The 23,025-nt window shown below is 54.9% G+C and overlaps 11 protein-coding genes across 11 annotated transcripts; 7 read left to right on the top strand and 4 right to left on the bottom strand.

Moving 5' to 3' along the window:
- Positions 1–65: 65 nt before the first annotated feature.
- On the bottom strand, positions 66–2,175 carry BJX67DRAFT_377916 (Zn(II)2Cys6 transcription factor; the record flags this gene model as incomplete). Its single annotated transcript, XM_071032231.1, has 2 exons — positions 66–1,083; positions 1,133–2,175. 2 exons carry the CDS (start codon positions 2,173–2,175, stop codon positions 66–68), a joined length of 2,061 nt encoding a protein of 686 aa, XP_070889540.1.
- Positions 2,176–2,568: 393 nt separating this feature from the next.
- BJX67DRAFT_370078 (MCT family MFS transporter) lies at positions 2,569–4,051 on the top strand (the record flags this gene model as incomplete). Its single annotated transcript, XM_071030872.1, has 5 exons — positions 2,569–2,618; positions 2,684–2,900; positions 2,945–3,706; positions 3,753–3,850; positions 3,898–4,051. The coding sequence occupies 5 exons, from the start codon at positions 2,569–2,571 to the stop codon at positions 4,049–4,051; spliced, it is 1,281 nt and encodes a 426-aa protein (XP_070889539.1).
- A 572-nt stretch (positions 4,052–4,623) lies between these two features.
- Positions 4,624–7,093, top strand: BJX67DRAFT_344100 (flavin monoamine oxidase family protein). The gene is made up of 2 exons (XM_071028216.1): positions 4,624–6,538; positions 6,602–7,093. The coding sequence occupies exons 1-2, from the start codon at positions 4,768–4,770 to the stop codon at positions 6,877–6,879; spliced, it is 2,049 nt and encodes a 682-aa protein (XP_070889538.1). The 5' UTR covers positions 4,624–4,767; the 3' UTR covers positions 6,880–7,093.
- A 17-nt stretch (positions 7,094–7,110) lies between these two features.
- Positions 7,111–8,142, top strand: BJX67DRAFT_377913 (NADP-dependent oxidoreductase; the record flags this gene model as incomplete). The annotated part of the gene is made up of 1 exon (XM_071032230.1): positions 7,111–8,142. The coding sequence occupies one exon, from the start codon at positions 7,111–7,113 to the stop codon at positions 8,140–8,142; it is 1,032 nt and encodes a 343-aa protein (XP_070889537.1).
- Positions 8,143–9,462: 1,320 nt separating this feature from the next.
- BJX67DRAFT_377912 (uncharacterized protein) lies at positions 9,463–10,602 on the bottom strand (the record flags this gene model as incomplete). Its single annotated transcript, XM_071032229.1, has 3 exons — positions 9,463–9,764; positions 9,817–10,185; positions 10,239–10,602. 3 exons carry the CDS (start codon positions 10,600–10,602, stop codon positions 9,463–9,465), a joined length of 1,035 nt encoding a protein of 344 aa, XP_070889536.1.
- Positions 10,603–10,956: 354 nt separating this feature from the next.
- BJX67DRAFT_242195 (ankyrin repeat domain-containing protein) lies at positions 10,957–13,528 on the top strand. The gene has a single exon (XM_071026114.1). It carries the CDS (start codon positions 11,088–11,090, stop codon positions 13,305–13,307), a length of 2,220 nt encoding a protein of 739 aa, XP_070889535.1. The 5' UTR covers positions 10,957–11,087; the 3' UTR covers positions 13,308–13,528.
- Positions 13,529–15,456, top strand: BJX67DRAFT_242196 (Zn(II)2Cys6 transcription factor). The gene is made up of 2 exons (XM_071026115.1): positions 13,529–13,923; positions 13,975–15,456. The coding sequence occupies exons 1-2, from the start codon at positions 13,750–13,752 to the stop codon at positions 15,010–15,012; spliced, it is 1,212 nt and encodes a 403-aa protein (XP_070889534.1). The 5' UTR covers positions 13,529–13,749; the 3' UTR covers positions 15,013–15,456.
- On the bottom strand, positions 14,909–16,328 carry BJX67DRAFT_242306 (glycosyltransferase). Its single transcript, XM_071026117.1, has one exon. It carries the CDS (start codon positions 16,184–16,186, stop codon positions 15,020–15,022), a length of 1,167 nt encoding a protein of 388 aa, XP_070889533.1. The 5' UTR covers positions 16,187–16,328; the 3' UTR covers positions 14,909–15,019.
- A 632-nt stretch (positions 16,329–16,960) lies between these two features.
- BJX67DRAFT_377909 (cytochrome P450 monooxygenase afumB) lies at positions 16,961–18,640 on the bottom strand (the record flags this gene model as incomplete). The annotated part of the gene is made up of 3 exons (XM_071032228.1): positions 16,961–17,115; positions 17,222–17,488; positions 17,551–18,640. 3 exons carry the CDS (start codon positions 18,638–18,640, stop codon positions 16,961–16,963), a joined length of 1,512 nt encoding a protein of 503 aa, XP_070889532.1.
- A 337-nt stretch (positions 18,641–18,977) lies between these two features.
- Positions 18,978–21,762, top strand: BJX67DRAFT_242232 (squalene hopane cyclase afumA). The gene has a single exon (XM_071026116.1). The coding sequence runs from the start codon at positions 19,314–19,316 to the stop codon at positions 21,477–21,479; it is 2,166 nt and encodes a 721-aa protein (XP_070889531.1). The 5' UTR covers positions 18,978–19,313; the 3' UTR covers positions 21,480–21,762.
- Positions 21,763–22,045: 283 nt separating this feature from the next.
- Positions 22,046–23,008, top strand: BJX67DRAFT_377907 (uncharacterized protein; the record flags this gene model as incomplete). The annotated part of the gene is made up of 3 exons (XM_071032227.1): positions 22,046–22,293; positions 22,367–22,649; positions 22,730–23,008. 3 exons carry the CDS (start codon positions 22,046–22,048, stop codon positions 23,006–23,008), a joined length of 810 nt encoding a protein of 269 aa, XP_070889530.1.
- Between the last annotated feature and the right edge of the window lie 17 nt (positions 23,009–23,025).

The raw sequence follows: 23,025 nt of genomic DNA, 5'->3' as shown, positions 1-23,025 counted from the left end.
ATTTACACCCCTGAGGAGGAGGTAATTTCGGGACGAAGAACTGAATTTCTAAAATTATCGGTATGTCAGCTCACAGGCATCGCGGTGCTGGTCAGCTCGGTGAACAAGCTGGTCCAATCCTCCACCGCAAAATCGACAACCCCCCCGTTGTCGATGAGCTCGGACCAGATATCCTCCAGGCCCCTGTCATCTTGACTGGCGTCACTAGTGAGTTGGATAGGCGCCTGATCTGGGTGCTGAGATACCCGGGGCAACGTCGGTGCGATTCCTTCTGCCTGTTCTTCGGTTTCCGGCACTCGGTTTGCGATTGGCTTCCCACACTTGTAATGACCTCGCAGAACAGACATCATTGCGTCGATCCCCTCCTTCACTAGGGAAGACGACTGCTGTGCTTTGCTCAACATGCGACAAGCATCTAGAACTTCCTCTTTCCGCTTCTCGACAAGGATGTCGTCTGCGTTGTAGCAGACATCCAACAAAAGCATTACAGCCGCCATGAACACATGGTGCATCATTGACCAGATCACGGCTGTGGACGGTGGGAATCTGGGTTCTTCCTCGTCCATTATCCGCTTTATTTCGAGCACTTTCCTCGCGGAGGACATGCCTACGACATGCGAGTATGCGTATTTCGCATCACGGGCTCCTCGGATAAAGAATGGACGATGGAGACGGCAGAGGCGAGAGTAATACGCCTGCTGCAGGATGCATCGTTGCCAGGCCAGGGTCGGTCGCTCCTGGTAGAGAGCGCGGAATCGCTTTCGGCACGCCGAATCGAGGCGGAAGAAGTCAGGGACTTCGCTTTGTGCCTGGTGCAGTTCGCGATCGAGATCGAGAATCTTCGCGTAGTCGACCTCTTCACCACTTAGTTGTTCGGCCGATATGCCGTCCACGATTGATCTACACCCATCGGAGACTCTCAATCGTTCGAGAAAGTATGTCATCTCTGTCGGCGCCGTCCCGGATTGCTGGGCTCTACTGCCTACTGCGGAATCGTCGAAGTTTGCCGGTCTGTTGGTATGCATGAAACGAGGATTGACCAAATACGTCCATTCCTGCGGGCCGCTCAAGAAACCCAGGAACCTGATATGGCACGTTAGCGTTGGTCTTCTCTGTGAAGTTGATAACCCACCAGTCGAGTGACGCAATGTCCCACCAGAGACGCCGCTTAGTCTCCAACTCTACCGAGTCGAATTGAGCTTCCCTAACCTCGCGAGAGTGTGGTGTATCGAGGCGATGAAGACCCATATCTTTGGCCTGGTTGACAATCGAGGCTAGAACGAAAAATCCGCTCACGGATGCGGAGCAGTGAAGGGTGGAGACATTATGCAGTATGATAAGCGCAGCCTGCAAGCCCTCGACAGTTGGGTATGTGATGTAGTTCGCCTGGGTGAGTGCTGCCCCGGTAAGAAATAAGAACTGTTGGCTGCAGCGGGCGGCATGCACAGATGACTCGGTGGAAAATTGGACGAAAAGAGCGGTTCCAGTAATGGCAAAGAGGAGGGCAAGGTGGCCGTAGTCGACGGACATGCCTCCTTCAACACGCCGGTAGATCTCGTCAATCTGCCGCTCCACAACCGACGGGAAGATTATGTGATATAGAAAGTCGATATAGGTGCAGTAATACCGAAAAAGGTCCATTGTATCCGCTTTGGTCGGAAGATACTGAACCAGATCGATAGTGGCTGGGTTCTCGCTGGGAGACCAGGAGTTCCGTTGGACGGAAAGTAAAATGCGTGCCGGGCCTGCTGATTGAGGAATCGTGAGAGTGCTGTCGTCGAGCCCAGCTCGTAGCTGCGGCGAGAGAGCGGCAGGCAGCCGGTCTCCCATATGTATGTGTTCAAGCCAGTCTGCTGTCACCAACGACTGTCTGCTTTCTGACCCTGGGTCTGGAGCGTTGGACTGGGATTTCGCGATGCTTCCAGACCGAGATTCGTTTACCTTGAATGAGCTCTGCCATTTTCTCTCCGGATGCGCGTCGGGGTGTGCAAGTTGTGTCTGGGCGAGGCCGCCGCTGAAGATGCATTTGAGTCGCCGCGTCAAGCAGCTGCTGCACGGTAGCTGTCGGTCGCATTTCAGCTTCTTCTTCCGGCACGAGTCGCAAGAGACGGGATCCTGCCTGGGATGCCTCTTCCCAGCCAGGTCCGGTGGCTCCGGGCCAGATTTTCGCTTCATGGCGGATGGTTGAGAGCAAAAAGTGATGCTGGTTGACGTTGGACGTGAAGTCACGTCTGGCTCTTTCCGAGTTTGGTATCTCCGGACTGCCTCGTCGGGAGCAGCTTGAATTTGATGGAAGGGGGCCAGAAGGCAGGAGGATTGAAATGCTTGAAGCAATTGAAGTTTCAAGATGGACCAAAATGAGTTCTCAGCGAGACAATGGTGGTGACACTGCGGATGTTGAGTGTTTGAGAGCTGCTTCGGAGTGTCCGCGGACGCTCCGATCCCTCGCTGAGTATACAAACTTTGATAATTGACACGACACGGCATATAAGGGCTGCCCTGAGGAGGCGGTTATTTTCATAATTGATTCTGCTTCTACGCCCAGAAAGAAAGACACCTCAGCCGACAATGGCGAACGCAACTGAAACGTCCGTTTCCAAACCTCCGAGCGAATACACGTGAGTCTGATTCTAACTGCTGCCTGTCTTCGAGAAAGCTTTTTCTTTGACTGACAGAATAATAGACCAAGAGCATGGCTGGTCATCTTTGGCTCGGCTTTGGGGGCTTTCTGCTCTGTGGGCTTCATCAACTCGTTCGGAGTCTTCCAAGAGTACTATCTGCAGCACCAGCTCAAGGGTGAATCAGAGTCGACTGTAGCATGGCTCGGAGGGGTCAGCATTTTCTTCATATTCTTTGCGTCGGTTGCTTCGGGGTCGATTCTAGATTTGTTCGGCCCAACAGTACGTCGGTTACATACGATGCACTGCGCAAGCTAACGACCCAGGTTATACTCTCCGTAGGCTCTCTCGGAACCGTGCTCTCGATCATGATGTCGTCCCTTTGTCATGAGTTCTGGCAGTTTCTCCTCGCCCAGGGCGTCCTGATGGGAGTGTCCATGTCGCTACTGGTGGTGCCGATGGTGGCTCTTGTTGGGCAATATTTCAAGGTGAAGCGAGGTGCTGCGCTGGGCATCGTCATCGCTGGTTCCTCGCTTGGAGGCGTGATATGGCCGATTGTCATCAACAGGCTTCTGAAGAACAAGAGCGTGGGATTTGGATGGACGATGCGGATCGTTGCGTTCATCATGGTCCCTCTCCTCACGGTTACGTGCCTCTGCTGTCGACCTGCACCAGGGACTCAGAATCCCAAGGCCAGAGTATCTGATAATGAATCCGCCACGCCCCAAGAGACGAAGCAAGCGAAACGCCTACCCGACTTCTCCATTCTCGCAAAGCCATCTGTCCGTCTGTCGTGCCTGGGCTTCGTCTTCGTCTACTTCGGCATGTTCTCCCCTTTCTTCTTCACCACCTCATACGCCGTGTCGCAGGGCTTCTCTGCCGATTTCGCCTTCTACACCGTGTCGATTGTCAATGGCGCGTCACTATTCGGTCGGATCCTCCCCGGGATCGTGGCCGACAAGTACGGACGATTCAACTTCTGCATCATCTTCACGTTCCTCTCTGGCTTGATCGCACTGTGCTGGACGAAAGCCACCTCAGTTGCAGGTTTGGCCGTATTCTGCGTTGCCTATGGCTTCACTTCGGGCGTAAGGTTTCTGCGTCAATGAAAAGGCAAAGACTAACATCATGTAGGCCATTCTCTCACTTCAGCAAGCCTGCGCCGCCCAGATCGCAACCCCGCAAACAATCGGCCTGACAGTCGGCGCTTTCATGGCGTCAGCCTCGTTCTCGTATGTCGCTGCTGACCCCGTTGAACAACAGGAGCTAACAGAACTAGGGCAATGGCGAATGTCCCCATCAGCGGCGAGCTCGTCGGGAAGTACGGCTACCTCGCGCTCTCGATTTATTCCGGAGTCAGTCTTCTCGTCGGCAGTCTCCTCCTGCTGCTTGCTCGCTTTGCCCAGAATCGGAAACTCCTCGCCGTTGTTTAGGCGTCCAACCCAGGCCAGGAGGTAGCCGAAGGCTCACTTTTTTTTTTCCCGGGTGATGCCACACGATAGGAGCACAGATAGATGTACAAGTAATTAGCAAAACAGCCCTCGCAATAGATTCCATCGACTCAGCAGAGACCACAACGTCATCCCAAGAACCCGATCCAGTCCGCTCGTTCCCTCTTATCTCCCGCAACCGAACGAAAGACAAAGAAAGACACGCCCTTCTCCAAGATCTCCTCACCGGCACCCACCGCCAAGTCCACCGGCCCATTCCTGGCGCACGCTGAGCTGCTGAGAAGCTCCGATAAGGATAACACGCGAGCAACACGAGTTAGACGCAGCTGTCACAGCTGATAAGGCCCGCGCAGTCGGAACGCCCCGCCTTTGCGCTCCAGATCTGGCACGCGCTTGGCCGGGTTAAGAAGGTATTTGGAGCAGCTGGGCCCTCGCAGGGCCGATATTATGCCCTCAAGATACGGGGGAGGAGGTGTTATCGCTTTTCCCCCCGGGACGTTGGGATGGGACAATAATGATTAGTTATTTACGTAAATAAGCACCTGGTAGTTATCTTGGCCGTGTTGTCAATGTGGTTGATTATGGAGATTACGGTGAGATTGAGGAGGTGCATAAGTAGGGTTGTCAGCCCACCCCAGGATTGATCACTTGAAAAAGGTGTCTTCCGTTCCCAACAGTTCCGGAGTAGAGTGCTGAATATGAGGTATATACGGCACACCTCCATCGCCCTGGCCCTATCCCATGTAGGGGCAGGCGCAAGCATCCAGAAACGCGCGGAGATCGTGCAATTCCGCGTCCCAGAAATCACCGCAGACTCGCTGCACAACATCCACCTCGACTTCCTCGACGACACCTTCGAAGGCGACCTCCACGTCGTCTACGGCGACTGCGACACCGCAACCACAGGTACAACCTCACACCACCACGACCTAGGCAAGTTCCTCGTCAAGCGCGATGCCCGCCCCGAGCGCCTCGTCTGGATCACACCCCCAGACGCACCACACCTCAACTGTCTTCACGCCTTCTCAGATTCCTCCGCCCTGGTCGGACGCTCAGCGCCCATCGCAATCTCCGCCCCCGTCTTCCGCCGCGAAAGCATCCCGATAGCAGACTACGCCGACGCAATGGGCCCATGGTTCGACGGGATCGCATACATGCGAGCCAAAGAACCAGAGCCGTGCGTCGTGTCGAAGGCGAAAAACTCCTCCGTGGTAATCGTCGGCGGCGGCATGTCCGGGCTCATGACGAGCCTGCTCCTCAGCTCCGTGGGGATGCACAACTGGCACATTATCGAGTCGTCGCAGCGCGTCGGCGGCAGGATCAGGACGCAGTATCTTAATGGCACTTCCCCGGAGCAGTATCAGTATCAGGAGATGGGGCCCATGCGCTTCCCTGTGTCGATTACGTACGCCGAGCAGAACGAGACGCTGGAGATCCAGGACCACAAGATGGTATTTCAGCTTGCGGATACACTGAATAAGCTGAATCGCAAGCGGAACCCGGAATTGAAGGTCGAGTTCATTCAGTTCGTGCAGCAGAGCTTGAATGTCCCTGCGTCCGCGGGCGGGAATCGTCTTGCAAACGGCCGAATCCCGACAGCCGGCGAGGTCGCCGCTGACCCTGGGCTCGTGTACACCGCCGCGTCGCCGAACGATACGCTCGTTGAGGAGGCTGAGGCTGCATATGAGAATTACATCAAGGACGACGAGTTGTCTATGAAGCAATTCGCGACGAATGTCTACCGCGCGCACAAGGCGGCCGTGGAGCACGGGCTGTTCCACTGGTCTGAGGCGGCGTATCTCAAGTATGCCCTTGGATATGATGCAAATGTCACGGATTATGTTGCCGGGGCGGAATCGTCGCCGATATGGGGGGAGATGTATGACAATGTGTATTTCTCCGCCACGCACTGGCGGACTATCGACAAGGGCCTTGAGTCCCTCCCTCGCGCGTTCTACCCGCATATCAAGGACAAGACGACCTTCGGCCGCAAGGTCCAAGGGCTGACCTTCAACGAGACAACGGGTAAGATCGCCGTGAACTGGCGTGAGGATCCGCTGCAGATGACGCCGGAAAGTGAGGAATACGACTACGCGGTCGTCGCAACCCCCTTCAGTAAAGTCCGTCTGTGGGACCTGCCGCGGTATTCGTCACTGCTGAGCCGCGCGATCTCAACGATGAACTACGACCCCTCCTGCAAACTCTCCTTGCTCTATGAGACGCGGTTCTGGGAACACCAGGAGAAGCCGATCTTCGGTGGCTGCGGGTCCGTGGACGTCCCCGGCGTGGGATCAGTCTGCTACCCCTCATTCAATATTAACGGGACCGGACCGGGCGTCGTTCTGGCGTCGTATACGAGCGGGACACCGGCACGGTCCATCGGGGCACTCAGTCCAGAGGACTACGTGGGCATCGTGCAGCGCGCGATGGTCGAATTCCACGGGCCGATCGCTGCAGAGCAATTCACTGGTATGTCATCGTCCAGCCTTTTTTTTTTTTTTTTGTAATCTCTCCCCGGGCTGACGGAAATAGGAATATACAACCGGCAATGCTGGGAGATGGACGAACACCAGGCAGGCGCGTGGGCGTCCCCCTTGGTCGGGCAACAAGACCTGTACCTCCCCGCATACTACCAGACTGAATTCAAGACGATTTTCATCGGCGAGCACACGAGCTACACTCATGCGTGGATCTTCTCAGCGCTGGACTCGGCGGTGCGCGGGACGACGCAGTTGCTCCTCGATCTGGGGCTCGTCGATGAAGCGAAGCAGATCGTGCATGAGTGGATGGGTCGTTGGATTAAGCTGTAATCACGCAATATCGTGAGAAACGTGGTGATTGCGCCATCGCGGAGGTTTCTTCGAGAATTGAGAGGAAGAGAAAGCGATTTGTCACTGGAGAGAGTGAGGGGCTCGATCACGTCATTCAGCAGTCGGCTAATGATTCCCGTTGATCGCCGACTCGTATTCACGATCTATGTATATATATAAGCTGAAGAGCATCGACGAGAGAATCAACCGAAAATCATCTGCAAGTACAAAATGCAAGCAATTCGAGTCCATCCCGCGCCCCAGGGCCAACCCCCGTACTCCCCTACAAACCCAGCCCCCGTCTCAGCCCTGCACCTCGACACCATCCCCATCCCCCACCCCACCAAGGAGGGACAAATCCTCGTCAAGATCAAGGCCTCCACCGTCATCCGCGATACCCTCGCATGGCCCGAGACATATGCACACGAGTACATCACACCGGGCAACGACCTCTCCGGCACCGTCGTCGAGGTCTTCTCCGCGGGCTCCTCGAAATTCAAGCCGGGCGATGAAGTGTTCGGAATGGCCACTGCAGACCACCCGGCGACCTGGGCCGAGTACGCTCTCGTCCTTGAGAGCGAGATTGCACTCAAGCCGGAAGGGTTGAGCTGGGAGGAAGCCGCTGCTGTGCCATTGAGCGGACAGACGGCCTTCGAAGCGCTGTTTGTCCACGGTGGTGTCTCCGTCCCAACGGATGACGAGGAGATCCTCCGGAATCAGTCAAAAGACAGTCCCAATCCGAATGCGAATAAGGTTCTTATCACGGGTGCTTCCGGGGGCGTTGGTGTGTACCTGGTTCAGCTTGCGAGACTTGCCGGGCTCCATGTTACGGCTGCGACGAGTGGCAAGGCGCGCAATGAGGAGTTTCTCCTCTCCCTTGGGGCTGACGAGACGATCGAGTATGGCTCTTTGAAGGAGAAACAGGATTCGTATGACCTTGTCATCGACTGCGTGGGCGGAGAGCCACTTGTCAATGCGTGGAATGCTGTGAAGAGCGACGGGATACTCATCTCGGTTGACTCGAGCAGCTTCAACTTCGTCGAAGAGCATACCAAGCAAGGGATACACAGGGACGGCGTCAAGGCACTTTTCTTCATCGTCGAAGGCACCCACGCAGGCCTTGATACGCTGACCCGTTTCGCGAACTTGGGGATTCTGCGTGTTTTTGTGCTCCAAACGTACCCTCTGGCCAACGCGAGGGAGGCATACGAGCATGGCAACGGGAGGTTCACGGGGCGCGGCAAGATTGTGTTGTCAGTATAACACGGCTTTTGGTAAGCCAGATAAAGTGTGAATACACTGAGTGCTCTCCATTTGTAACAAGCGGCACGGTGACCGAGTAATGGGCTAGAAAACTGGCAACTGCAAGCGATGAGACAGACCACTTCTGATGTCATTCTGATACCATACAAGACTGAATGTGGTGTTTAATCTTGGGAACCCTCCACACTAATTGTATGGGGCTGCTCCCACGCCGACACTGGCCATGGTAAATAATTAGATCAAACACGGATCAAACGGCGAACACGAGTACGGAAGGAGCATCACCCTGAGAGTGATCTTGTCAATTGGTGAGAGATCGCTGGCGAAGGATCAACTTAGTATCGATCTGAAAAGTTCTTTTGTTTTCCCTCGTTCATTCAATTGCCCCTTCCTAATATGATCAATGTGAAGTCTATCCCAGGCCTCCTCACAGGTATAAATATCCCTAGATAGGCGTTAGTTCGCAACTCAGATTCTTCCTCCGCTTTCATCCCTCTGATTCCTCACCTCCATGGCCCATAGATCTTTGCCAGGCCCTCCTCACAAAAGGAGCGAATAAAACAGAAGTAACAGAGGAAAGTTGTCACCAGATATCCCAGTCGACCTGCACGTCCAGAGAACGCGCACACTGGCTACCCCCGTGCTTTGTTCCATCCTTGGTCCTCTCTCTTTGTGACCATGACGACACGTAAGTATTGCCGTAGCAGCGTGGATAGACGTATACTAATTGATAGCTAGCATTATACTAATTGATAGCTAGCATCAAACAACCCTGGCAGCCTCCATGGATGGATTCAAAAGCTCCTGCGCTGAGGTGGTGAAATCAAATCCCGAGGATTGTGTCAGCACCATGTGGTGTTTCATTCTCAACCAGGCTTTCCCTGTTGAGCAGGGATACGTCCTCTCGCCCCAGTATCGTAACACTCGCGGCGACACGGATATCAGCGTATCACAATACCGGCCGAATGCAAAGGGAATATTAGAACGCGCATCGTTTCTAGTAGTCCAAACAAAGAAGGCAGGCGGCGAATATGGAAAAGCACAATGGCGGAAGGGCAAGGGCCAGTCGCAGAGATACCTGGGTGCCCTAGCAAGGACCGGCCGCAATCAACACTTGTACGGTGTCATCGCAATTAGCAGGCTTGTCAAATTCTACCAATATAATCGAAACTCGGGCCGCACCACATTGCTGAGAATCCGAAGGCAAGTGTACCACGTCAGGGACGGGGCGGAGAAGGTCAGAGCGGCTTTGGAATACATTAAACAGAACCACTAGTACTGACCTTCAGCCGTCGACCAGTTTTTAGAGCAGTAATACAATCATTCACAAGAGTTTGTCACATCCATAAGTTCCGCTATCTCATCCAGTTGCTCCAGAACCCACTGCCGAGCCTGCAATTCATCATCCCAGTACGCTTTAAAGCGTTCCAGCTCATTGCACAAGTACTCCCAGTCAAGCGTTTCCTCATACAACGCCCTGACCTCGTGAAAAATATCACTTGGGGTCCGGGAACGCCAATACGTATCTCCAAGGTAGCAGCCGATTGCCTTCTGGACGGCAGAGGCATCCTGGCTGGCGAGATGGTCCGCTACCATGACCAGTACTTCTGTCGGAAGACGGCCTAGGAATGTACCCGTAATGCCCCTAGTTCGGGCGGGGAGGGCTTTTCCTACCCCCATGCTCAGTCTCCACGGCCCAGGCTCCGGAGTCGTCTGGCTCCGTCCAATCTCTCGCACTCTTGCGGCGCAGGGCACCCAATATAACATCCATATTGCCGTCCGCGAGCCGCCAGATTTTGTGGGTGCACAGCAGATCCCAGCAGCGAGCGTGGACGAGAAATCCAGTCAGAAGGTCCTCAGGAGGAGGTTCACAACTTTCGTGGATGCGTGCTCTCGCGAGGCGCCTTCGTCCCATCCGATCAGACAGAATAATGCCTGTGTCTTTATTCCATGGGGCTCGAAGCATGCCCCTATAGACATCCTCTTTGCGGAAGAACGCTATGCCAGACAGTTGACAAAGCTGCTTTTTCGGGTGGCATAGAACTAGGGATAGTCATCAATTCCTTGGTCCTGTCTTATCATGAGGCTCCACTTACTCAAGCGGTAGTAGCGCCACCATTGATCGTTACGCCAGAATCGTTTATCCGCCATCATCTCCTCCCCTCGGCAGACACGCGGCCGAAGCCTGGGGTTCCCTTCATCATCAACGTACGACGCGCAAATATAGCAACGCGGAAACAATTCCATATTCTCGAATGTAGAGTTCTTCTCGAGAAATCGGGTCGCGGTCGGCTTCAGAGGAGCTGATACACCACTTGCAGGCAAAGGAGCATTGTTTTGAAGGTGGTCTCGAGTTATCCACTCAACGGCCGTTTTCTCCGAGTCCAGGGCGACGACAGGCGAAAGGAAGCCTGGTCCAGTCACAATCATAGCCAAGAAATCAAGGCCCCAGTTAACCATCATCCAGGGCGGCGAATGCGTGCAGCCTTCCGGTGGTGGCCGTACCACCGTATGAGGTCACTATCACGAGCCCAAAGTCTGTCGGGAGTAAACTCCGGGAAAGCCAATGTGACAGACTATCGGCCGCGACGTGAATGCTTGAGGAATTGCAGGCTTTGGACACTGAAGCATATCAGTATCAGGCTACCACGACATTACAGGTAGGTTCGATCAGCCAGTCCGCGCGAAAGGCGACCGGCGCCGACAGGATGAGGACTTGTTTGCCCCCGACGGTGTTTCGGACTCGAATTTGGCAGTGTTCCGTCCCGGATCTGCAGCTGTTGGATGAGGATTACCTGCCCAATCACATCACAGTTTGACGGGCTGTCGTGGCCCGATGTTCTCGTATCTCCCCGCGCCAGACAACCACCCCAGTCCTTCAACTCAAGGACAGAGAAGCAAACACCCTTCCGTCATTCAACACAGGCCTCGATCCGAAGTCAAGTATGCCGTCGGCATATTCGCCGCGCCTGTCGCTTGTGCGCCTTCCCACGGAGATCCTCCTGTCGATAGCCGAATACCTCCAGATCAAGGCCCTCAACTCTCTCATGCAAACCTGCCGTCATCTGGCCAACCTCTTGAACTGGGAATTTTACCGTCTTGCGGCCGCGTTTACATTCATCGACAGATTTCGTCGGAGGTCCCCCTTAACTTGGGCAGCGGAGAACGGGAGGTTATCGGTGATCCGGAAGCTCGTGGACGCAGGCGCAGAAGTCAGCAAGCTCCTCGATGGGTTTTCAGCACTCCACTATGCTGTCGGAGGAGGGCATACAGACGTAGTGCGCCTACTTATCGATGCTGGTGCAGATACTTCGCAGACCGCGAGAGATGAGGAGTTTCCGCTAGTTATTGCTGCGCGACACGGACACGAGGGCGTGTTGCGTTTGCTGCTAAATGTGACGAATGCAAATACATCATCCGGACAATTACAGTATAAGCGTGCACTTTGTCGCGCAGTCTACTTCGGTCACTTGCACATCGTTCGTTTCATGCTGGAATACGCTGGCGTGAAGCCCAAAGACTCGAGCGCAGTCAATGGATTGGATGGGGGATCGTGGCTCGACCTCGCAAGAGACGAGACGTTGCTCTATGAGGCTGCCAAAGCCGGTAATTGCGATATGATCCGGCTGCTGCTCAGATACGGAGCGACGGTTCCCCCCGTGCACCGCAGGTCCAATCATCCTTTAATTGTCGCCACACAAAACAATCATTGGGAAGCAATTCAGTTATTCATTCAGGCGGGAACCGAGAGCAAGATAGCGCTGCAGAAAACAAGCGCTCATGGACGAAACGAGGTGGCCCAGTTCCTGCTTGATTCTGGCGCTGATACCCATGCAGCTGCGAAGAGATTCTCGAGCACGATGTCTCCGAACCAGTCCGGACACAGCGTTACCGTTCGGCTTTTCCAGAAGTATGGTGCCGATATTAACCAGCCTACCAGTGATGGCCGTACGCCGCTCCAGATCGCACTAGAAGAATTCAGTCCACCAGAGGTCATCCAAACGCTTCTCGATTCGGGAGCAGACGCCAACAAAAGAGGAAGGGGTGGGTTAACCGCACTACACACGCTGGTCTGCTTGAAAAGGTACGATCTGTTCGAAACCTTTCTTGCAGCCGGCGCCTCACTTTCGACCGCTGACGACAAAGGAAACACACCGCTGCTTCTGGCAGTTGCGGTATCCAACGCAAGAGCAGCCTCCATATTCCTTCAGTGTGGAGCGGATATTTGCACACGAGATAAATTCGGAAGGACTCCGCTACACGCCGCCGCCGCCAATAACTCTGTGGCCATTGTCAAGATGCTTCTCGATGCTGGTGCCGACATATCTGCCACAGATGACGACGGCCGCATCCCGTTACACTTCGCGACCTTGTCAAGCAACACTTTAGTTTTCAAGGCGATCCTCAGTAAACACGAAGAAACAGAAGTCGACTATCTTGTGAGATCGCGATCCGGTCGAACAGTGTTGGAAATGGCAGCCGAGGGCGGCCATCTATCGTTGGTCGAGATGCTAATCGAGCGAGGCGTCGAGATCGCACATGGAAGCCAAGGATATTCCCCGCTACATGCCGCGATTGCAAACAGGCATCTCGAGATTGCGGAGCTCCTTTTGGCTCACGGCGCCGATCCCCTTATTTTGGACCACTACGGTCGTACACCTATCGATTGGGCGTCTGACGACGGAGCGGTGTTGAATAGACTGCTGCGGAGTTGCTCGGACATCACTTACGCTCCCACCGAGGAAGCGATTCAAATAGCAACGCTCAAGGGAAACGTGGTCGGTTTCGCAACTGGGATTCTGAATGGCCAGACTTGGGATTACTATAAGCTCGCCAAATGCCTAGTTTATCTAGGCGACGGTGACGCAGCGCGTGCCGTTTTCACGCAGGCGGCCAAGTTGGGAGTCAACGAAGATGACCTCCGATACTCGATGCAGTGCAATGCATGTCGAAAGCGTCTTAAAGATCCTGGGAGGTCCGAGTCTATGGTATTAGTTTGCCGAAATTGCCACGACCTAGACCTCTGTAACTGGGGCGATGGGTCTCCGTTCGTAGGCTTCTCGAGCAATGCGGGATTCAGTGTCAGTCGGACAGATCCTGCCGACGCTGAAAACACTCAGGAGTGGGAAAGACAGCTCCATCGACTGATTTCCTTGTATTCTTGACTGTATCACATCTGAAGTGCAGAAGACTTCGTATCCACATTCTCGAACGTCCGGCGCGCTGGTTCCCCTCATCCTCCCAACATGGCGACAGCGATCGATGATCCGATTGCTCAGCTCAGAAAATCAGCTATGCATCCAGTCAAAGCCCCAGGAAACACAGGTACGGGTTCGGGCGCAGCAATCACGGCAGTTGCGACGAGCGGCCCCGGGGGAAGTTGAAAGAAGGAGCCTTGGACGCGTTGGGGGATGGTGGACGGTGCTGTATGGCTATTGATGCCTGAGGATTCAGACATCAAAGTGACGTAATCTCCTCTCCTAGCAGCACGTGACAATTCCCCTCCTAATCAGGCTTAGTGGATGTGTCCAACATACAGCACTTGGGAGGGGTTGCCTTCAACTGTGATTCCCTGTATCACACGTGGCAGACGGATGCTGTAACACCATGACGCAGGGGTTATCCAACAAGTCCTCCACCTCATCCCCATGTCAGCCCGACGTCAGCGCCATTCAGAGTGACGGCGACTTGGTCAATCGTGAACCACAACGCAGGGGACCACGCCTGGCCCACCGCAAGTCCCGGAACGGATGCCAACGGTGCCGTGCGCGCCGAGTCAAAGTGAGTAACGAGCCTATTGTTTTGTTTTCGTTGCGGCACTGACCAGGAAAGTGCGACGAGAACCGGCCTGTGTGTCGCGACTGTCATCGACATGGCGTCCCCTGTATCTATGACAGGCATGAGGGAGCTGTTCCTCTCCCAACATGGATACAACCTGGCCCATCCGTTTCAGCCGAGGCTCGACCAGAACATCCTTTAGAGTTGCGTCTGCTGCATCATTTTACTATAGACACAAGCGGCACCATGCCTGGGACCCACCTGCCGACCATCAAGCACTGCTGGTCCGTTGACGTACCTAGACTCGCATTTACCTACAAGCCGCTCCAGCATGCTATTTTTGCCATTTCTGCCCTGCATATTTCTAGGTCTGAGTCAGGCGAGACGAGACTGCAGGGTGTTCACAGAGTCTACCTTGAGCAGGCTCTACGCGAACATAGACTCTCTGTTGGGAAAATGAATCCGCAGATTGCAGATGCAGTGTGCTTTACCAGTATTCTTCTGTTGGTCGACGTATTTGCTACTTTGCAGGATCGCCCTCTTGAACCCTATGAGCCGCCCTTCGAATGGATGCACCTGGTCCGCGGCTCAGTATCGGTGTTCGATGCTGCCTTAGACTCCATCAGGGATTGCCGTTCAGCCAAAATATGGTCCATAGTTGATACTTTTCCTTCACCTGAACCAGCAGCTCTAGAAACTGGATATTTTTCATTCCTTCTGCCGACGATCCCTGACGAAGAACGAGCTTCCATGGACGCATACAAGAAGGCCATCGCATATATAAATACCACTTGGCTGGCAATAGAAGCGAAAGAGCACCCACAAGTTACCTGTCGCCGGCTCATGGTGTTCCCATTGTTTGTTACGATCGACTTCATTCATCTTCTCCAAGAAAAAAGACCGCTTGCATTGGTTATTCTAGCTCACTTTCTCGCGTTATCGGCGACATTGAGCGACACATGGTGGATCGGGCGTACGGGACATAGAGACATTCTTGCCATTAAGGATATGCTTACACCACAGTGGGAATCTCTGATGTCCTGGCCGCTTGACTTGGTGGCATTGCGGTGCCGAACGCGCACACATCCCTAACCTCATTCTATTCACTCGCCTCCGTTATTCCCGCCCGAAGCACTGCCTTCTCCATAACAGGCATTTTTAGTGGTACCAATTCCTTGGTTTGCTCAAACGTCTCACTTGCGTCTCGCAGGTAGGCTGCAAATGTTCCTGGTCGTATATCTGCGTCGGAGTTCTCTGGCTTGTCCCAGATCTCGGCCAGATATTCGCGGCCCGCTGTGACAAGGCCATGGGATACTTTCATCGTCGACGACGTACCCAGAACACCTTGAATAAGTGCTTCTGCTTCTTTGGCCTTCTCATCACCCGTCTCGAGACCGCTTCGAGGCAGATTCAGTAACTCGTATTGCTTGCGCCCATTCCAGTCCGTCAATCTCTGGGCCCAATACGCCTGGGTCACGCAGTCAAACAGCAGCACCTTTTCGTCAAAGAACTGCGGTCCATCCCACCCGGTACTTGGATCGGTGAGATGCCTGAGTCGTTCTAGGCAGAATACCTGGGCGAGATAATCCGCAAATTGCGCATACATGAACGGCGGCCTCTTCCCATTTCGCGAAGGAGGCTCATATTCTGGCAAGTGCCTCAACAGCGGGTGTGCATTCATCCCCTCGCAACTAGTGGCCCCCTGCCACACGGTATGGAAGATGTCGTGCCAATATTTGATGCACAAGCTCCCTTTCCGCGCGGCAATATACCCGTTGAACAGCATCGAGATCTCGGGACCCATTGAGACCTTGAACGCAGCTACCTCGTATGGAGTTTCAGGATCCTCCAGCTTGTTCCAGCAGAGATCATCCAAGCCCCGGAAAAGAAACATCCCAACGTCGAGCCATACACCACCATAGAGGTATAGCAGCGGCAGCCGAACAAGGTCCGAGCTATGCTGTCCCACATGCGGCCCTGTCATCTTTCGATCCCAGAAGACATCGGGGAGCATCTCGCGGGGAATGTACCGAGAAACATGTGAGGGCGATCCCTCGACGAGATCCAAGACTCGGACTGTCCAGGAAGGACCAAGTCGTCGAACCCAGCTGATGACGTTGCGCTGGTTCCATCCGGGACTGCTTGAGAGGCCCTTGTCCCAGAATGCCCAGACATTGCGTTCTGAGTCTCTAACCGGCTTATAGACCTGAAGGTCAGCGAGGATTTCGGCGTTTGTAATCGCCGTCTGCTTTTCGGCGGTTGGCATCGTGTGATCTGGAATGGGCCTCTTGGTGATAGGATAGTTCTGAACTTGACTATGCAGTGCGACATCACACACTGAACGGGTCCTGCGCTACTTTTATACTGGTATTTACATCTTTCGTTTTCATTCAGACACTGGCTGACATGAGCCGAAGCACCTGCAGTAAGCAAGTTCGTCCAGAACATGCTGTGCTCATCACTTCCCCTCCGGTGTTAAGGTCAATCCGCCTGGATATCGACAGGGATACTCGGTATCGCTTTCGCTCTCGTTCACAATCTCACTCCGTCTTTCACTCCGACCCTGACGCACTTCGTGCAAATGACTCTGTTTGGTTTCCCTGACCAAGTGTTGGGGGCCAAAATAGAACACGAGGATGGGCTGTCGGTCCTGCGGCGTGAGCGTATCCTGGGATGGCTAATCTTGCGCCAAGGACCTACAAGGCTTACTGAAGCTTGGGTGAGCTGGGCGAGGCTTGTGCAAAGGTGCGCACGAATGGGAAGTGAGATCCAGCGGCACCTTGCGAGGCTAGCCTGCAGATCACAGCTTATCTGCGGCTGACGCGGACTTTCCGAAGACTCTAGCGACTGTGATTGGATTGGAGAGTTGAAATCACGTCATTTTTCATTGTGTTCAACAAGGATCCTCAGCGTAAACGTACTCCGTCGCGAGTTCGCCACGGCTCACTTCATTGATCCATATCGACCACGTTGCATCGGAAACCCACTTCCCACCTCAGCCTCCATCGCCGCCTCCTTCCTGGATACGAGCCGACGAATATTAGGCAGGGACCATCTCCACAAGAACCCCGTTCTTATTCGACAGGTTTAACCCTATCTTCTCCGTCCACGGGCGCACATCCCTGTTCTCGACTCTCGCAAAGGTCTGGATGATGCGGATCGTCGCGTACGAGGCTTCGAGGAGCGCATACTGTTCTGTTTTACACAACCAGACACCATCAGCATGCTAAAATCAACCGATCTCGTAAATCCATTCAGAAACAAACAACTGCAAAAAATCAGAAGGGGAGAGACCACTCACGTCCCAAGCAGACCCTTGGCCCCGCGCTAAACGGGATATACCCCAGCGCCTCGCTCTTCAGGCCCTCCCAACGCTCAGGTCGGAATTCGAGCGCGTCATCGCCATATGACCTGCTGCTGCGATGGCTGCCCCAACTCGAGAAGATGACTCGTTCACCCTTGCGAATAAGGACGCCTGAAGACCCGTCGGACCCACCACCAGAGGGCAGGTATGTGTCAGTGTTCGCGGTCCGCGCGTTGAAGGGGACGGGAGGGTAGACGCGCATTGCTGATACAAGAAATGTAAGCTTGGACTCTCGCTGTGTTGTAAGTGTATTTCGGTGTACGTACCCTCGTTGAAAACGTAACGGAGGTAGGTGACTTTGCGGATAGTCTCGTATGTCGGTGGCTCGGTGCCTACCGTGTCGAGGATCTCCTGACGGAGCTTGTCATACACGCGCTCGTGGCGTGCGAGGAGGAAGAACGTCGTTGAGAGCATGCTGGCGACGGAATCCGTCCCTGCGATCAGAATGGTAACGACTGCGTCGCGGACACCCTCGATGTCGTCAGTGTTGTCGAGAATGCGCTGGAGGAGGCTCTGGCTGGTATTATCCTTGAGCGATCCCTTTTCATGCTCCCGTGAAGCAATCTCCTTTCTCACGACGTCCTCCACAAACCCTCTCACAGTCAGACATGCGGTATAAAAGTCCTTTCTAGAAAGAAAATAGTGCAACGGGCCGAGGAACCCATCGCGGGCCATGATTCTCTTCGCATACATCAGCGAATCCGCCAGCTCCTTCTTCGCCTTCGACTGCACCTCTGGTCTCAGCGTGTCTGGAGAAACACCCATTGCAAACGCACTGTTCACATCAAGAATCAGCTTGAGGAACAGTGGCTGCAGATCGACGGCCTGGCCACGCGGAATAAGTTTCACGAAAGCGCTAAAAGAATCTTCTTGCAGTTTCACATCGAAGATCTTCCGCGTCGCCGAGAAGATATCCGCGTAAAGGCTCCGCGCCCGTTTCCACCCATCGCCATCAAGCGCAAAAATGCCCCCTGGCGTGATGGGCGCGAACAAATGCGCACGGACATCCGAGGCATCAAAGTCCACAAACCGGTTGATCAGCACATGCCGGATATTCCGCGGATCGCAGGTAAAGTACACCCGCTGAGAGAGAATCCGCGAGGCATATGTGTCGCCGTAGCGGGTGAAGAGGTCGGAGATGTTGGTAAGCGCGGTTTCGTTCAGCAGATGCTTTGTCGAAGTGTAGATCTTGAAGAGGCCCAGGATGTCCCAGGCGTTCTCAGTTGTAGGGGGTGAGCAGTTGTGCTCTCGCTTTAGGGCTGCACGCTTGCGGTGAGTGCGGTAGCTGCTAATGGCAAGGGTGAGGGTGTAGTGAAGGAGTGCCGTCAGGAGGGCGATGTAGAGAGGGGTGTACATCTTTGTGAGTTGAATAGGGCCGGCTAACGATACGTTCAGACAGATTCAGTTGAGTTGCGGATGTGATTCGGGAACTCCATGTCTCGATTCTGCAGACTTATATATACCTGTACCTTGGATGGATATCAATCATCCTTCCGTATTTTACTGTTTTGCAAACTCGCAAGACGAACCTGACAACTCCATTACACAGACCCAGCACCGAAGTCTGTATACGGCCCCCACGAAGCAACCCTGCTACGTTAGGGCGCAGATTACGGCGGACGACTCAGGGACCCGCCCAAAGTATCTATCTGCTGCACGACACGCCCACTCGGATGCAGCTGTGGTCCACACCGCACAGCGTATTGTTGAGTATTTCGGAGCTCGCCTTATGGTGACGTTACTAGATTTTGGAGGATTCAATCCCTGGCGAGGCTTAATATTAGCAAGCTGACATGGGGCAAAACAAGGTGATTCAATCATTTTTCCGGTCTGGGTGCTTGTACTTCTTGGAGAATAGATTGGAGAAGTGATAAGGACAGGACTTGCTTCCCCCGAGTGGTCTGATTCTCCTGCACTGAACCGATACAGGGCTTTTTGGAGTGGCATTGTCATTATTCTTGAGACTTGCCCTTCCCTTCCTGTTGCTATTGAAACTCCTTATCCGTTGCTCATCCTCATCCCTTGAACCATGGCAGTTCTGACAGAGAAACTGCAACACGTTGAGGACCCCCAGTCCAACTCTAGTTTAGAATCCCAAGCGCAGGCTGCAATAACCAAAGCAACCGCCTACGCCTGGTCCATCTTCTCCAACCGTCACTGGTGCGGCGAGCTCGAGTCCAACGTCACCGTCACTTGCGAGCACATCTTCTTCCTCTACATCCTCTACCAGCGCACCCCGCCAGCTGACGAAGCCAGCCAATACACGGAATGGCTTCTCTCGCAGCAAAAGGCCGACGGCTCCTGGGGGATCGCACCGAACCACCCAGGTGACGTGTCAACAAGCGCAGAGGCGTATCTCGCGCTGAAGATTCTTGGTGTGCCCATCGACAGCCGCGAGCTCTCCGCAGCGCGAAGCTTCATCCTCTCCCAGGGAGGACTATCGAAAATGCGCATGTTCACGCGCATCTTCTTCGCTGAGTTCGGGCTCGTCTCGTGGACCCAGATCCCGCAGTTGCCCGCGGAATTCATCTTCGTCCCGGCGTCCTTCCCGATAAACATCTACAAGCTCGCCTCGTGGGCCCGCAGCAACGTTGTCCCCTTGCTGCTCATCGCGCACCACAGGCCCCTCTATGCCCTCCCCAACGGTCTCCACGCCCAAAACCCCTACCTTGACGAGCTCTGGCTCGACCCGACCAACAAGTCCCTCCCCTACGGTTCATCAAACCCGCTCGACCCGCTGCAATTCCTCTTCACCCTCATCGACAAAGCCCTCTACTATGTCGGCGGGCTGCGCCAGTCCCCAACGCGCCGCTTCGCCCGCCGCCGCTGCGTCTCCTGGATTCTGGACCACCAGGAACCAGCGGGCGACTGGGCAGGGATCATCCCGCCGATGCACGCGGGGATCAAGGCCCTCCTGTTAGAGGGGTACAGTCTGGGCGACGACGCCATCGTGCGCGGCCTCGCCGCCATCGAGCGGTTCACGTGGACTGACCAGAAGGGGAAGAGACTGCAGGCCTGCATCTCACCGGTGTGGGACACAGTGCTAATGATCCGCGCGCTGCGCGATAGCAGCGTCTGCGACGACGAGGACAAGGACGACGCGCGTCTGGACGAGGCGATTGCCTGGACCGCGGAGAACCAGCATGGCGGTGCGGAAGGGGACTGGCGTGTGTACCAGCCTGGGATCCCCGTGGGTGGGTTCGCGTTCGAGTATCACAACACGTGGTATCCGGATATCGATGATACGGCTGCGGCGGTGCTGGCATTCTTGGCGCATGATCGTACTGGTGCGCGTGGTGTCGTGAGGTCAGAGACGGTGCGGCGGGCCGTGCTGTGGATTGTCGGGATGCAGAATTCCGACGGCGGGTGGGGAGCATTCGATCATGAGAATAACAACCTGTTTCTGAATAAGATCCCGTTCAGCGATATGGATAGTCTGTGTGATCCATCGACACCAGACGTGACAGGCAGGGTGCTGGAGTGCCTTGGGATGCTGAGGGGGATTCTGCTCGAAAGCAGCCGCAGCAGCCGGAGCGAGAAACAAGAGAAACGTCTTGCACAACACCACATCGAGGCTGAAGACGAATACATGCTCCGCACAATCACATGCTCAACTCAAAAGGCAATCCCGTACCTCATCCGCACGCAGGAACAGACAGGCGCGTGGTACGGCCGCTGGGCCGTAAACTACATCTACGGCACCTGCCTCGTTCTCTGCGGCCTGCAATACTTCGTCAACGACCCCGCGTACCCGCAGCTCCGGGGCATGATGGCTACAGCCGCGCGCTGGCTGTCGACGGTCCAGAACTCCGACGGCGGCTGGGGCGAGAGCCTCCTCTCGTACCGCGAGCCATGGCGCGCGGGCTGCGGGCCCTCGACGCCGTCGCAGACAGCGTGGGCGATTATGGGGTTGTTGGCTGTGGAGGGTTACGGGGTTAAAAGCAGGGCTGCGAAGAGGGGGGTGGAGCATCTGGTGCGGACGCAGGATGATGTTTTGGCGCGCGGTAGTGAAGGCGATGGTGAGGCAGAGGCAGCGGTTTGGACGGAGAGGGAGTTTACAAGTACTGGGTTTCCGAACCATTTCTATATCTCGTACACGCTGTATCGGGTGTATTTCCCGATCACGGCGCTGGGGAGGTTTGTGCGGCTTGCTCGGGAGGAGCAGAAAATTGCCGCCGAAGGGGTCAAGGCGTGATGTTCCAGACTGTGATTAATATTATTGCTGCCTTAGGGTTCCAATCTCCATCTCCCCTCGCAAGCTTTTCGGCGCCAACTCAAGCTTCGAGCCCGCACAGGGTGGGGATTGCACAAGTGGGGATGTTTCCGCCACTCAGAATGCAGTTATTGGCGGGTGCCTGGCCCTATGCTGCCCTCATTGGACAATAGTTACAGGGATTCTCGGTCTCGTTTACTAGCGGCAGATCCCTCCAGCCGCCCAATCATCTCCACCGAACTCCGCCCCCAAAACAGACAAAGGCGCTTCCAAGCTGGAGGTTGATGCCAAGCGGGCGCGAACTTGCTGCTTCTGTGCAGAGAGTTCTTTTTCCCTTCCATCTCCAACTTCGACTTTGCCTCTCTCAACAGTGAGAGTGCGGCGGATGTCCCCTCTCCCCTCACTGCTGATCCCTGAGAAACAGGCACGATTAAGTGAGACAGACTCACTAGCGCAAGAAGGCCATCATTTCAGCCTCATCCTCTCTCGTCCTCGAACCCATCTATCCCCAGCTCTCTCACCCTTCTCTCGGATTCAATCAAACCAAAATGGCCGCCGGGCTCCCCATCGCCCAACTCGTCCTCTACAGCCCGCTCACTCTCGCCGTCCTCTACGTCCTCTGCACCCACGACCGCCACGGCGTCCTGGCCTGGGCATACCTTCTCGCCTTCTGCATCCTACGCCTGAGCGGCAACGCTCTCGCGATAAACGACCCGCATAATGCCGGCGCGCAGATCATCTCGAGCATCGGGCTCTCGCCGCTGCTGCTGTGTATTGACGGAGTGTTGCACGAGGCGTGCGTTAACACTTTTCTTATCTTTTCATATCAAACGCTAACTCGGGAGCTTCTGCTAATTGGAAATACATAGGAGGGTCCTCTGCATCCCGTCCCTGAACAGAAAACTCGAATACACATTCATCGCCTTCTTCCACGTGCTCGTCGCCACGGGCGTCGCGATGGTCGGCGTCGGCGCCGGCGGCCTCGTCAGCGACACCCCGACGGACAGCGATCTCTCCGATGTGAAAGTTGGCATGGCACTGCTTGAAGCCGCGTGGGCGATTCTCGTCCTGTGGGCGCTGTGGACGCTGTGGACGGGTTGGGGTGGGATGACCAACGATGCTGCCAAGGATAGGGGAAGCCAAGGAGGGATTGTATGTTTCCATTAATTCCTTTCTTTCCTTTCCTTTCCTACATTATATTCTTTTGATGCTGACGTATGCTTGTTTACTAGCTCCTCAACGCCGTCCTCATCGCGCTCCCGCTCATCGAAATCAGCGTCGTCTACACGCTCGTTGCCGAGTACACGCAGCGCGCGGATCTGAGTCCGACGACGGGGACGCTGGCTGTACGTGTGGTCTTGGGGTTCCTGCCGGAGCTGATTGCAGCGCTGATTCTTGTTGTCGCTGGGATTCGCACGGGGGACCTGCACAGGGAGACCAAGAAGCAGACGATGCATGGACGGAAGAGTCGGGCGCGGTCTCGGTCGGTGAGGCGAGATGCGTGGGTCTAGGTTGGGGAGGTTGTTAT

Source organism: Aspergillus lucknowensis (assembly GCF_044049455.1).
Source record: "Aspergillus lucknowensis strain CBS 449.75 chromosome Unknown BJX67scaffold_5, whole genome shotgun sequence".
NCBI lineage: Eukaryota > Fungi > Ascomycota > Eurotiomycetes > Eurotiales > Aspergillaceae > Aspergillus > Aspergillus lucknowensis.
The sequence above is the reverse complement of the archived record's forward strand: the minus strand, read 5'-3'. Positions and strand labels throughout refer to the sequence as shown.